Here is a 14359-nt window from a genome sequence, read left to right as displayed (position 1 = left end):
GCAGCGTGGATTTCCTGGAGTTCCGGGTTGACACGGACGGCCTTCATCCAGCAGAGGACAAAGTGCGCACCATTTGCGATGCTCCAGACCCAAAGAGCAAGGCAGAGTTACAAGCCTTCTTGGGACTTCTTAATTTTTACCACGTGTTCCTGCCACACAAGGCAGCCGTAGCTGAGCCTTTGCACAGGTTCCTGAACAAAAAAGTGCAGTGGGTCTGGGGCCCTCGACAGGCCAAGGTGTTCCGAGGGGTCAAAGACTTGCTTATGTCCAACTCAGTGTTGGCACACTTCGATGAAATGCTCCTGGTGGTGCTGGCTTGCAACGCTTCCCCTTATGGGGTAGGCGCAGTACTGGGCCACCAGCTTCTGGATGGGAGGGAAGCCCCAGTGGCTTATTTCTCCCAAACTCTCACATCGGTGGAGTGCAACTATTCCCAGATTGACAAGGAAGGTTTGGCAGTAGTTAAGGGAGTCAAAAAGTTTCATGACTTCCTTTATGGTCGGCCTTTCACTATCGTTACTGACCACAAGCCACTACTGGGACTCTTTGCGCCCGACCACCAGACACCCCAGATGCTTTCGCCACGATTATTGCACTGGTCCATTTTCCTGGCTGGTTACCAATACTCGCTACAGCACTGACCCGGGAAAGCCATGGGTCACACAGATGCACTCAGCCGCTTGCTGTTGTCAGAGAGCGGCCCTGACCCTGCTCCTGCCCACCAGATCCTGCGGCTGGAAGACTTAACGGACCAGCCCTTGCATGTGAAGGACATTGCTGCCACAACCGTGAAGGATTGTCCCGCATCTCGGACTGGGGGGGGAGGGGGTGGCCCGGGAAGCCGGGTCCAGAATTTTCATGCTACACAGCCCGCAAGGATGAGCTGTCTACTCACTGAGAATGCGTGTTATGGGGTAGCCGTGTCATAGTCGTCCCCCCTCCAATTAAGGAAAAAAGTCTTAGAAGGGCTGCACATGTCTCACCCGGGGATCATCTGGATGAAGGCATTGGCCCATAGCTATGTGTGGTGGCCAGGCATAGATGTGGAGATAGAGGGCTGGGTGAAACATTGTGAGCCCTGCCAGGTCTCCTGGCCAGATCCACCCAAGGCACCATACAGTCCTGGGAGTCCACACAGTCCCCATGGTCCTGGGTGCACGTGGATTTCGCAGGGCCTTTTCAGTGCCAACACTTCCTAATAGTGGTTGACTCTCAGTCCAAGTAGCTCGAGGTGGTGCCGACCTCAACCGTGTCTGCTAGAGCAACTATAAATGCGCTCAGGAAGCTATTTGTGGCACACGGCTTGCCAGACACACTGGTGAGCGATAATGGGACCACTTTTACTTTGGTGGAATTCAAAGAATTTGTAACCAAGAATGGAATCTTCCACATTTGTTCCACTCCTTTTCACCCGGCCACTAACGGCCAAGCTGAACGCATGGTCTGTACTACCAAAGATGCGCTTAGGCGCAAAGTGCATGGAGACTTGACTCTCCGGTTAGCGGAGTTCTTACTGGCCCAACACATCACCCCAAGCACAGTGACCGGCCGGCGGAGTTGCTTATGGGGAGGAGGCTCACTACCCTCCTTGATCGTATGCACCTTGATCGGGCTCTTGAGCAACGGCCATCCACTGTGGTGCAGGGGGCTCCAAGAGGGTTCTCCCCGGAGGACACTGTGTTATGTCCAAAACTACGGGCCTGGACAGGGTTGGGTCCCTGGTATCATAGCTTGCTGTACAGGTCCGGTTTCCTATGGGTAGGGTTAGAGGGGGGACTGGTTTGGAAGAGACACCTTGACCAGATCAGAGTCAGGGCACCTCCGAACATGGAACTTCAAGCAGAACCATAGAACAGAGAAATGAGAAATGAGATTCTGTGCCCAGGCCAGGGTGGGAACCGGATGGGTTGCCGGTGACTGAGTTACCCCAGCAAAGCGACTTCAGGCTGAAATCCTCAGTGGCTCCATCGGCAGTGACCCCTTCAGAGCCGGCCTAGCTGACCGCCCCACTCAGACCACGGGTACCAGAGGAACCTCCTGAGTCACCCACTTGGACACAGGAACTGCGACGGTCCCAGCAGGAGCGGAAAAGGCCAGCACACCTTGATGACTATGCTTTTATGTTACAAGGCACGTTCTAACCAATCGTATAAGCATTGGTAGACGAGCGTTCTAATGGCAAGTGCATGCACTTTCAACTGTCAACGGTCAGTTCATGCTTGTTATTATTATTGTATTGTCCAGTCAGTTCGGTTCTTGTTTTCCTATGAGTAAGCTGTTGTCACTGACAAATGTTGAATAAACGTAGTTAAGGAACTTATACTGCCTTGGGCTTCTGACTTTTTTCGAACATTTAACAGTCTGTAACCTGAAGCGTCTGTAACCCAAGGTAACACTGTAAATATATAAGAACAACAGACACCTTCACTCATCTTCAGTGGCAAAGCTGCATGCTCCAGCACCGGGGGGGGGAGGGGTATGCGTCCCGGGGGCATGACGCCCGGCACGGTGGGGGGGGGTGCCCGGCGTGTGTCCGGGGGGGCGGCCGCAATGGTACCGCCCTCCCCAATGGTGCAGGGGGCGGTGCGCTCCTCCTCGTTCCTCTGTCAGTGCTCATCTTTTGTTCTCCATTCATTCACAATCATGCCCCAACTTCAATATCCACCTGTTTTTGTTGATTGGCTTCCAAAGCTAAATGCCAACCAACTGACATTCACAAACATCAGCCTGCTTCAGCCTTGAGGCATCTACGTACCTGTTTCTGAATGCTGACTTTACCAGCTTCCACCCACTAACATCTGCTGGGTCCATCAATAGACATCAACCAGCTTATGACCATGGATTATCAGATGCCTTCAAGAGGTGATCCTGCTCAGCAAGTGAACTTGCCTTATTATTGCTCCACAACATCCCACAACCAGATGATTGCCTCCATCCACCTGCCAATTCACCTTATCCAAGTGGAAAAAGACTGGGCAACCCTGCATCTTACAACCGTTTCTGCTGTGTTCTGTTGGAGAAGAGAAAAAGGCCCACCTTTATATCCAGTCAGTTGCCATGTACAATTATGATGTCACAGGTAGTCTGCAACTGACGACAACCCTGGAGGTGCATCACCATAATCTCCTGAGGTTTCACAACGGTGGGTGCACCTCAGCAGGGTTGTATTCATGTGCTTGTTTAATATTAAAAAATATAGACCAACCTTCATCTCTACAAATACCATGGGTGTGTGTGTGCGCACCACTAAATGGTTTTAGGGGATCATTTCAGCACAAGGACCACATCCCTCTGTAGGCAGACACCGCTGCAACCCCCCTCTGAGGGTCTGTGCAATAATTTGCAGCTGGCTCTTGCCGGGTTGAAGCCTGCACAGTCTTCTTAATAATAATATAATTAAAATGTAAGGTGCTCTCACCTACCAGGATATACAAGCTCTCCTCCTGCCACCTGGGAGTGGCCAGGCAAATCTGGAGAACAGAGAGAGAGAGAGAGAGAGAGAGAGAGAGAGAGAGGTTGAAAACATGGGAGCCAAAAGGCTATGAAAAGAGATACAGCCTGACAGTTATATGCAAGGCTGATACTGTTAAAAGCCACCACAGAGTGTTCCATTAATGCTTATTATATCATATTGCATAGTAGAGTGTTGCACAAACATAGCCAATGTGATATTAGGCCAGTAATTAGCTGTCAGCCTACATCACAGGGTTGCTATAAGGATAAAAGGGGCTAGGGAACAATATATGCTACTTATGAGTTTCTTGGAAGAAATGTGAGACATAAATGTCCTAAATAAATAATACAGTTGTTGTGATTACTTTTTAATCTTATGGCTTTGATTTTATGCAGTGTTAACTTCTAACTCTTCCTAACATCCACTGTTTTAGTAATAATTGTTGCTGCTAATTGGATGTTTTAAGAGCTTGATTTTAATTGTTATCTGCTCTGGGAACCCCAGGTTGAAAAGTGGCAAGCCTGCTCAGACATCTAATTTTTTAATGCACTGTTTTCAGCTACATTTTGGCCAGTCTGTTATATCTACCATTTTAAAATCTGTTTTTATTGCTGTTTTAAAAAGGCATCTTAGACCATTTCATATCACCCACTAATGAGATTGTTTTAAAGCAGTTCTGTATATAAATCTTTATATGTATCAATCAATCGGTCATTCTTGACACAGCTTTTTTTTTTTTAGAATATCCTAATCGCTATTTAAGATATAGTGTATTAATATTTTCCCAGTAAATTTGTACTGCTGCTGGGGTTTTTTTAAAGTACAAATGATAGCTGCAGATGAACCTGTATGAAACAGGCTACACTGGCCAGAAAGTAATTAAAAATTAATAAAAAATAATAAAAAATATAAAATATTGGGTTATTACCAACTAAAGCTGTGTACACCACGGTATCTCAAAAGCACAATTGAAACGAACAAACACAAGGATTTTGGGCACTGTAATGCATTACGTAATTGCTGTTGAGAATTCTGTGAGGGACAAACTACATTTCCCAGAATACTTTGAGGGAAAGAAGCGCACTCTGAAATATGACGGGCAAACAACATTTCCCATAATACTTTGAGGAAGAGGCTGTGCTTCGAACGCGTGCGCACGCAGCCTAGACTAGCCCACCCCACCCCCTCCACCCCGATATTAAAGGACCCCCACCCCGATATTAAAGGATTCTTTAGGCGGGTCTACTCCGAGTAGGACTAAATCCGGTTACATCCGCTTGCCGCTCCCAGTCCCTCACAGCCCTGTTCACATCCGGAGAATCCGCATGCTTTTCATTTATCATTTCTACCTCTACCTCTGGTGCTCACAAGAGGGCGCTCTGGGAGACGGTCTAGGCATTTCCCGAAACCGTGAGAGACAGTCTAGGCAGCTCTCTCGCTCTTCTCCCTTCTGCAAAGCGACGCCGGCGAGCCTTTTTTTTCCCGTCGTCACGTGACCGGCGGCCGCGGTGGAGGATGGGAAGGGAAGGCATCAGCTGATCAGGATGCTCTCTGCGCGCGCAGCTTCTCCTGTTCCCTTCGCCGCTGCCGGAGAGGCAGGGGGTAAAAAGGCTCATACCGTCCCTGTCATGGAGCGCTACGACAAGGCCGCCCTGAATGCGCTCTCGCCTCCCGATCCCAGGTTATAAATTAAAACAAATAACACAAAATGGAGGGGGGGGGAGGAAGCGGGTGGGAATGGGGGGGGGGAAAGTGCTGGGTATGCCTACTCAGTGGTAAGCCCCGTTGGCTTCGATGAGGTTTACTCCCAGGTAAGTGAATGTAGGATTGTGGCCTTCGCTTGCTTTGACGGCGGGGGGGGGGGGGGAGGACGTGCGTGTCTTTCCAGTGACTGATATGGGGTGGGGGGTGTTTGGGAGTTTCCTGCACGTCAAAATGAGGAAGCGAAACAGGGACATAGGAAGCTACCTTAATACCGAGCCAGGCCACTGGTCTATGTGGCTCAGTGTTATCGATTTATTTGCAATAAAAAGTTAAAGGCGTGGGTGGGTGGGAAGGATTTTCTTTTTAAAAAGAACACCCAAAAGGCCGTTATTAGAGGCTGGGTAGGGGAAGCTCTCTTTGATTGCCTGGCGGAGTAGCAGAGATTGGTACAAGAAGGCGCCCGCTGAATCTCTACTGGCGGCAGGGTGTTCATTCAAATACCTGAAGGCTTGGTTTCTACACTGGCTGGCAACAGCTCTTTGGGGTTTCAGGTGTGGGGCTTCCTCAGCCCTACCTAGAGGTGTCAGGGATTGCTGCAGAGACTTCCTGTCAAGGGGAGGGGGGTGGAGTGGAATGTTCTCTCATAAGATTTGGGAGGGTCATCTTGTGCAACCCCCTGCAATGCAGGAATCTTTGCCCAATGTGGGGCTCAAGCCCACGGCCCTGACATTAAGAGTCTCATGCCCTACCAACTGAGCTATTTATCTTACCATGCTAGCTTTTTGGTGCAGCCCATAGGCATAAGTGGGGATAGTCACTAGCTATGATGGATTTAAAGGGTGATTTAGGCAAACCTGGAGGAAACATCTTTATCAGCAGCTACCTGATGATTGGCTGTACGGAACACCCATTTGGTGGAAAGCTGAGGTGATGGATTTAATGAATAAATGAACATCCTGGAGAATTGGAGGCAGTATGCTGCTGAATACCACAGTAGGGGCGGTGGAACAGTGGGATAGGGTATTGTCTTCATTTTGGGCTAGCATGTGGTTTGGTTTTGGCAGGGTGTGTGTGTTGTACTTCAGTTTGATCATGCAGGCCTCTGGAAAGCATGAGGAGGAGAAAGAGGGTTGGATTGAAAATTGTCCTGGTGGGGGTTGGATATGATAATCAAAAAACCAGAAGGGCTTTTTCAAAGTTATCTTTTAAATATGTTCATTACTGAAATTAAAATTCAGTTATTTAAAACCAAAACAAGTGTTCCTGTTGCCATATGTAGTTTATGATAAAACAAAATTTCTTGTCAGTTTTAACCTTGACAACTGATCATGACTGGAATTCATATTACCTCTTATTCATGGTGGCAGTCTATAGCTCTTTAAACAGTATATCTTATGGATATATTGGGCAAGGTCACCCAGTAAGGTTTGTAGCTGAGTTGATGTTTGAATCCAGTTCTTTCCAGCCAAAGTCTGAAGCTCTGACCACACCATTCTGGCTCATTACTTAGATCTCAAGGAGCAAATGCTGTTCAGACAAGTCAGCCCAGAGTACCTCTGTATGTAAGCAGGAGGTGACCAGTATAAGCCAGTTTACATTATCTAAAAGCACCTGTTTTTGACATTTAGACTTGGCCAGGTCACTTTATTTTGGTATAAACAACTAACTCAACAAAGCAAACATTGACTAGTGGAAGCCCACATAAAAATAAGCTGTGATTGGTGTATCAGATTGAATGTAAAATCTAACATAACAAACCAAATGCTCTATTTGCTTATGGAGCCTAAAGTACTACTAAAATGTGCTTGCGTTTGTGATTCACAGTAGCAGCTAACAAATTCCAGTTCCCACTAGGGTGCAGTGTTGCACCATTGGCATTCCAATGCTGAAACAAAATTTTATTAAAACAGTATCTTTATTTTATATTTTTCAATTGTTTTTGGTTAACAAAGACTTCTATGGAACTTGGCCCTTTTGTGTCAGAATGCAAGTGGCTGAAAGCAAACAAAAATATAGAACAATGTTTCTTTACAGAGTCTCACTCCATTATACTGGCTCCAGTATAACTTGTGAATGGTTAAAATGTATTGGATTTCTTACCATCCCTTCTCCATAAGGTCCCAAAGAGGACTACAACAATATAGAAACAAAAGATCAAAATCTGTTAAAACAATATGCAATCAGAAGAAGAATTTAATGGACCCCCTCCCTTTTAGCTGTTCTTATTTTATCTATAAGCCACTTGGAGTCCCTGTTAGGGAAAAAGGCAGAATATAAGTAAATAAATACAACAACAACAACAAAACTCTGGTCAAGAGTAAAGAAATGCATCTTCAGTGTATGATGAAAGGTGCCAGAGTGGGAACAGCATTCCACAGTTTAGGGGCTGCTGCAGAGAAAATCCTCTTCTAGTCTGCCATTCCCCACATTTCAAAAAGTGGGGGAAGTACCAGTATGGCTCCCTTTGCTATTCTTAATAGCTGAGAGGGTATGTAGGTAAGGAAACTTTCATATATTTGGGTCCTAAGTCATTTAGGCCTTTAAAGACTAAAGTGATAAATTGGATGCACACAATTCCCAGCCATTTGCCTCATTCAGCAAATTTGGAAGCAAGCCCAGTTACTCCAGTATGCCTGTAAATCTATCATGCCTAAAATAAAGATGCTTAGTGTAAAATGCCACATAGGGTTGTACACAACTAAGTTATACTCAGTGTAGAATTACTGAAATTAATGGACCTAAGTTAGTCATGTTCATTCATTTCAGTGGGTTTAACTCTGAGCAGGACCAGCACTGGATACAACCCATACTCATGTGCGCATGCAGGTTGGCTCCTCCATCAAATTAAATGGAGATTCCTGTGTGGAAAAGAGAGGTGCTGGTATTTTTCTGCACACATGGATCTCTGTGCTGGGTCACCAGTTGTGCAGTTGTGTTAAATTGGTTGTGAGATTCATTCTCACAGCAGCATCTGAAATAGCACTTGCTTCTGTGAAAACATGCCCTTTAAAATGCAGGTGATCTATTTTTAAATTACATATTTACCTTCCTCAATATGTATGCAGCTGGTATCTTATCCAGAGGGAGCTGTTTGATCACTTGTTAATCCATTGAGAGGTGTTTGATTGCTTGTTAATTCTGGTTGTAATACTTGCCAGGAATGCAGCTTTCACTTTATAGAAAACTTTAGTATTAGCATTAGAGTAAATGTTATCTTGTTTGTAGACTTTGAGAATTTTTAAATTCCTATCAATACAATCATTAAATTGAACAATATGGCATACATATTGGCGCATTTTCATAGTGTCTGTCAAAAACAATAGCCTTAATTGTTTCCCATAGGTAAAGGTAAAGGGACCCCTGACCATTAGGTCCAGTTGTGGCCGACTCTGGGGTTGTGGCACTCATCTCGCTTTATTGGCCGAGGGAGCCAGCGTACAGCTTCCGGGTCATGTGGCCAGCATGACAAAGCCGCTTCTGGCGAACCAGAGCAGTGCACGGAAACACCGTTTACCTTCCCGCCAGAGCGGTGCCTATTTATCTACTTGCACTTTGACGTGCTTTCGAACTGCTAGGTTGGCAGGAGCAGGGACTGAGCAACGGGAACTCACCCCGTGGCGGGGATTCGAACCACCAACCTTCTGATCCCATAGACAGTATTAATTACCAGTAGTAGACTTGTTCAGCAGTTCTGAAAAATGTGTTTAATTCCACAAGTAAATCCATCATTTATTGGTTGATTTCAGAAGAAATAAAAGTAGGCTACAATCCTAACCCCTGTCTAGCAGTGGCAGGGATTCACAGAGCAGCCCTGCTACTCGTGTTGGTCATGACAGCAGAAACAGGAAAATGCCCCTTCACTACAGCAGCAGCAGGGCTGGTACAGCAAAGAACCCTGGATTGGGCCCGTTACCATCATGTGAGGGCAGTGGGGCCAGCTAAGGATCCAGCGGATCCGGTGCTGCCTAGTCTGTTTCTGGGTGGGATGACTACAAATAGAGTCCTAACTCTAAAGCAAAAACATCTTCATTACTACTGCAGCAGGATCCCCTGTCCACCCAAGGTGTGGTGGGATCAAGAGATGCTTCATGGCACAGTACCAAGACATTGTATTATTACCTTCTTCTTAGCATTCTGATTACTGCAGTATGAGCCTGCTTAGTTATTCATTTTCACTTATCAGTTGTTACACTCCTAACATGCTTTCTCAGCAAACACTGTTTTGCCTCCTTCCTTTCTTAACTGTCTTCCTTGCACCTCATCCATCCTACAAATGCCAGGTTAAATGAACATTGTTGGGCCTGGCCCTGCTCAAGTTTCTCACACTGTGATTTGTTTCTTGCAGAAATGAAACTTCATTAGCTTCGACCCTAAGAACGCTCCTGTTCTTCACTACTTTAATGATTATGTTACCCATTGGGCTGTATTTCTCATCAAAGGTATACGTATTTGAAGGTAATTTTCTTTATTACTACCTGCTTCTTTTTGTTATCTTTGCTTCTTTTTATCTTAAAAGTAAATCAATTATTTGGATTATTTTTTTAAATTACATATTGTTATATGGTAAGCACCATTTCTTTGGGTTTTGTATTCTCAGGATTTGAATAATAGCAACGATCACTGAATATTTTGTTGAAGCATTTGTCAAGATGTTAAAGTATCAAAACACTGAAGGAGGAGGCTTTTCTGTGCCATTCCAAATTGATTGTGCAATGTAGAAACCAAATTCTTCGCAAAACTTGTTTTGAAAACAATTTATGGCAGTGTCTCCCATAAAATTGTCTATGACTTGTCAATGGATTTGTAGCTGAAGTTGGAAGACAGGACATCCATTGCATTAAATATTCATATTGATTTTTCATTGTGTTTTTATTGCTGCTTTCATTTCTTATATTGTATTTTTATGATATTACAATGTTAACAAAATAAAAGAAATAATAAAAATGCAATTAAAAGCATTTAGCACAGTGCATTACAATTGTGACTGTGGGCTGAAAAACCCCTAAGTGGCTTCTTATAGCTCAGTCGATAGAACCCGAGACTCTTAAACTTGGGATTGTGTGTTCGAGCTCCAAAGATTCCTGCATTTCAGGGGATTGGACTAGATGACCCTCAAGGTCTCTTCCATCTCTAAAATTCTATGATTCTATGATCCTCAACAATGTTCCAGTGCTCCACAGGGGGAAAAGTTGGAAAACCACTTTTTTGGTGGTGTCTAGATATATATTTTGTGTTGGAGATAGAGCAGTGCTCCTCGTAGAATCCAGAAGTTATCTTATCCTTTCAGTTAGAAAATTGGCACAAGCAGAGCTCCTCCTAAATTACTAAAGTGAGTTTTGGAAATTTCCAAATACAATTTATTGGATGAAAGGGCAGTTGTCATTACATAGCTGAACAGAAGCAGCTTACAAATTTTCTCTGTCCTCTGAGTCATCCTCTGGTTTAGACTCTGGAAATGGAAAAACATACTCACGAAAATGTACCCAGAAATGTAACATCTGTTTTCTTGGAATATATGTGGTCTCTCCTTTTTATGTATGTTTTCCAAACAGCACTGCAAAATCTGTTCTCTACATTTCTTCCTTTATATTATTTATATCCCACACCTTCAGTGCAAATACTCCCAGTGTGTACTAAAAACAATTTTAACTGCAAGCAAAAACATTTTAACAAAACATGCATAACTTCACCCAAGGAGATTCCCTCTCTGCCTGGCTGGCGTAGTGCCATTGGCAGACTGTTGTTCCTTGGCACACGAATTATCGGGGGCTGCTTTTTCCCACGGCTGGTACCCACTGCTAAGGTGCCCTGCCACTTAGCAGCAGCCCACAGGCACTTGGCCTGTGATCTTGCTGGTGTCAAAAACCTGTGTTCATTTTTAAAAATTTGTTGTAACCTATCTTGAATGTTCGGAGCATAAACACTGAAAATAAGGGCGTGGCTGATATATTTGTGTATGTTTTGGTAGGGCTGCTAAGTTGTACCCTCTCTCCCTTCCCAGTAGTAATAATTTTAAAATTTGCATAACTTAACTTCAGAGCTTCTGTTTGCTGCTATTAATGGGCAGAAAAAGGTATTGAATATAACTGAGGTGGTGTGTGACAGTCTTCTCCAACCTGGTGCCCTCCAGATGGTTTGGATTACAACTTGCATCAGCCAATGGGTGTTGTAGTCTAGAACACTTGGGGGCACCAAGTTAGTGAAGGCTGGCATGGAGTAAAGAAGTCCATTTTGTTTGCATATGTTGATCACGGAAGAATGTCAATATACATGACTTACCTCTGTGTGTGTTGCTTTCTTCATAAGTGAAGCTTATCATAACTAAAAGCATTCTTGCAGCACAGTCTTTGCATGTCTACTCAGAAGTAAGTTTCATTAGGCTTACTGTCTTGTAAATGAGGATAGGATTCAAGACTCAAGCACTGATAATCTTCTCTAGGTTGCAGCTGTTGTGTGAACCATAGAAAACCCTCAAATCAAGGACATATTTATGACACTGGAAGAGTATTATAGAAGCCGAGGGCCTTAAAAGGAAGACATAGTTTTACTTTAGCCACTTCTGCCCTAATCATACAATCTTTTTATCATTTAAATAATTTGGTCACTAGAAAATATGAAGGCATTGGCTGATTTTTTTACTGGCTTCCTATAAGTTTTAATGCTTCTTCTCTCTCCCACCCCCTTTGTTCTTTTAGGTTCCTTTGGAATGTCAAGCAGAGACAGCTATTTTTATGCCGCAATAGTTGCTGTAGTAGCTGTTCACGTCGTGCTCGCTCTTTTTGTCTACGTGGCATGGAACGAAGGCTCGCGGCAATGGCGGGAAGGGAAGCAGGACTAAAAGTCGCCGCTGCAGTGTGGCAGGCAAGGAGGAGATGTTTCCAGGTGGAGCGAAGCCCCAGACTGTAAAGTCTAATAGTCGGTGTTTGAAATGGGACAAGGTGGGGTTGCATCATTCCCCCATTCCAGTAGCATTTTTAGTTTTTAAATTACAGCTCTGACTTCATGAGCCTCAAGACCTGGCAGAGTTGGGAAGACTAGAAGGGAGCCTCAACAGGACTACCCTGGAATCAGTTTTCACAATCTGTCTGCAGAGAGCTCCTGGGAAACATTTGCTTGCTTAGTAACCTGCCTAGAACTGCTTTGAAATGAACATCTAGATAATTCATAAAGTTGAACATGAAGAATTTCAGAGCTTCGCCAACAGTCTGGATCAAAAATGGTTGAAGTTCTTTGAAATTGATTTTATTCCTGTGTCTTTTAGATGGGGGGGTCAACTTCAGGAGCCTTGACTGACAGTATGCTGGCTACACTTCATGGTTAAACAGAACACCAGGTGCTTGAGAAAGTGGCTCCGTATACTTTTTGATGGAGAAGGAAGGATGCATTGAGTCCTGTCCAGGAGCTTGTAACTTCAGGCCTCCTGTTAGCACATTTTTGAATGGTGGCTTTTAATGTAGGATACCTTTCCCCACAAAGTATAGAGTCTACCCTAATCTTGACTCTTAATTCAGTTATCCCCTTCCAAGAAATGGTTTTCCTCAACAATGGAATGTTTTGCCTAATTTCCAAGAACTGTGGTAGAATTACCACTGACAGCGTTACCATAGATTTCGGTAATAGCGTTAGGCAGTCCTAAAAATGTTTGTGCATTGTTTGTTGAGACCCAGGAATGTATCTGTTTGTTAGTTCTACTTGGAGTAGGGCCATTGAATTTAGTGGACATGATTAACTTAGACCCGTTAATTTCAGTGGGTCTGCTCTGACTAAAACCTGAGTGGATAACACCCCCACAGTTCGTTTTAATAAATGTACCTGATTTGTGTTGCCCTCTCACAACTGATACTTTTAAATATCTTTAACATTTCATACTGTCACCTTTTCCATAATCTTGCCAGATAGCCATTGCTCTTCCTCAACCTGTGTCTTTGTCGATAAATGAGTTTCTTAGTATAGCTACGAATGCATGTGTAATCATGGACAAATGCACAAATCTTTTGAACAAATTGCCACTTTTATTGATTAGACTGGTGGCAGCACTGATCCAAAATCACTTCTTGATTTCACTGGAACCTGCTACACAGGATTCAGCACACAAGCACAGCTGAAATGCACCAATGTGCAGCTGGGAATTGTACCTGTTTCAGTAGCTAATGTGAAGTGCTGCTTAAGGACAAATTTTTCCTTAAGGTGAAATTAACGTCCACAACTTTCCTGAATCTTGAATATTTTATCATTATGCTTCCAAAGTTTTTACTCTGTTTTTAAATCCTAACATAAGAGATAAATTCCAGGATTGAAAATGTTTACAAATGAGAACCTCCTACTTGTTACTATAAATCACTAGGAATATTTTAAAACGTAAGGATGTAGAATAGTGACAGTGTCTTAAGGGAGTCTGTAAATAAGATGTAGCCTTTTTAAAGGAGGAGGAATCTAATGTTGGGCAACATGCTGCTGGTTCATCTGAATTGCAAATTTATTTTGTAGTATATTGTGTTGAAATTTCTCTTTCCCTCCCTTATCTATGGACTTGATGTATTATGAACCTTTTTAATAAAACATAAGCATATAGCATAAATTAATTGTGGACTCAAAAGTAATTGCAAAAAGTGAAATGGTTGCTGTTGAATCATCACTTGCTAGCCAGCATGTTTGCAAAGTAATATCTTACCTTCAGTTCTGTAGTTTTCCTGATTACTTTCTATACATTGGGTCTTATGACACACCGGGTGAGGATCCTTGGTGCATGCCTGCATTAAGCCCTGTCCACCAGAATAGGCTTCCTTCAAGTGAGAAAACTTCTTTCAGCATAGCATTGTTGTCAAGTTCCTAATATGTACTCAGCATACTGTCTGGGAGAATGAATGCTTTGCTCTTACAGTGAGTCTTATGTGATTTTTCTTTTTCCAGTAATTGGCTCCTGTACTGCTTTCCATAGACAAAGATTTCTGCTTGCTGCTTGTCATTCCGTCCTGTTCCAACACACTCTTAATAATGTGGAATAGATAATATGGCATTACAGTGGTACCTCGGGTTAAGTACTTAATTCGTTCCGGAGGTCCGTTCTTAACCTGAAACTGTTCTTAACCTGAAGCACCACTTTAGCTAATGGGGCCTCCTGCTGCTGCTGCGCTGCTGGAGCACAATTTCTGTTCTCATTCTGAAGCAAAGTTCTTAACCCGATGTACTATTTCTGGGTTA

At 43.8% G+C, this 14359-nt stretch overlaps 1 protein-coding gene across 2 annotated transcripts; it reads left to right on the top strand.

Annotated features, from left to right (window-relative positions):
• Positions 1 to 4968: 4968 nt before the first annotated feature.
• Positions 4969 to 13740, top strand: VMA21 (vacuolar ATPase assembly factor VMA21). 2 transcript variants are annotated; one of them, XM_080991182.1, is made up of 3 exons: positions 4969 to 5135; positions 9504 to 9613; positions 11854 to 13740. In XM_080991182.1, exons 1-3 carry the CDS (start codon positions 4999 to 5001, stop codon positions 11994 to 11996), a joined length of 390 nt encoding a protein of 129 aa, XP_080847308.1. In that variant the 5' UTR covers positions 4969 to 4998; the 3' UTR covers positions 11997 to 13740. The 2 variants fall into 2 exon arrangements, with proteins under 2 accessions (XP_080847308.1, XP_080847309.1); XM_080991183.1 differs by lacking the exon at positions 4969 to 5135 and adding an exon at positions 5161 to 5265.
• Positions 13741 to 14359: the final 619 nt, after the last annotated feature.

The sequence above is a fragment of the Podarcis pityusensis genome (assembly GCF_964106645.2).
Source record: "Podarcis pityusensis genome assembly, chromosome: Z".
Classification (NCBI taxonomy): Eukaryota; Metazoa; Chordata; class Lepidosauria; order Squamata; family Lacertidae; genus Podarcis; species Podarcis pityusensis.
The sequence above is the reverse complement of the archived record's forward strand: the minus strand, read 5'-3'. Positions and strand labels throughout refer to the sequence as shown.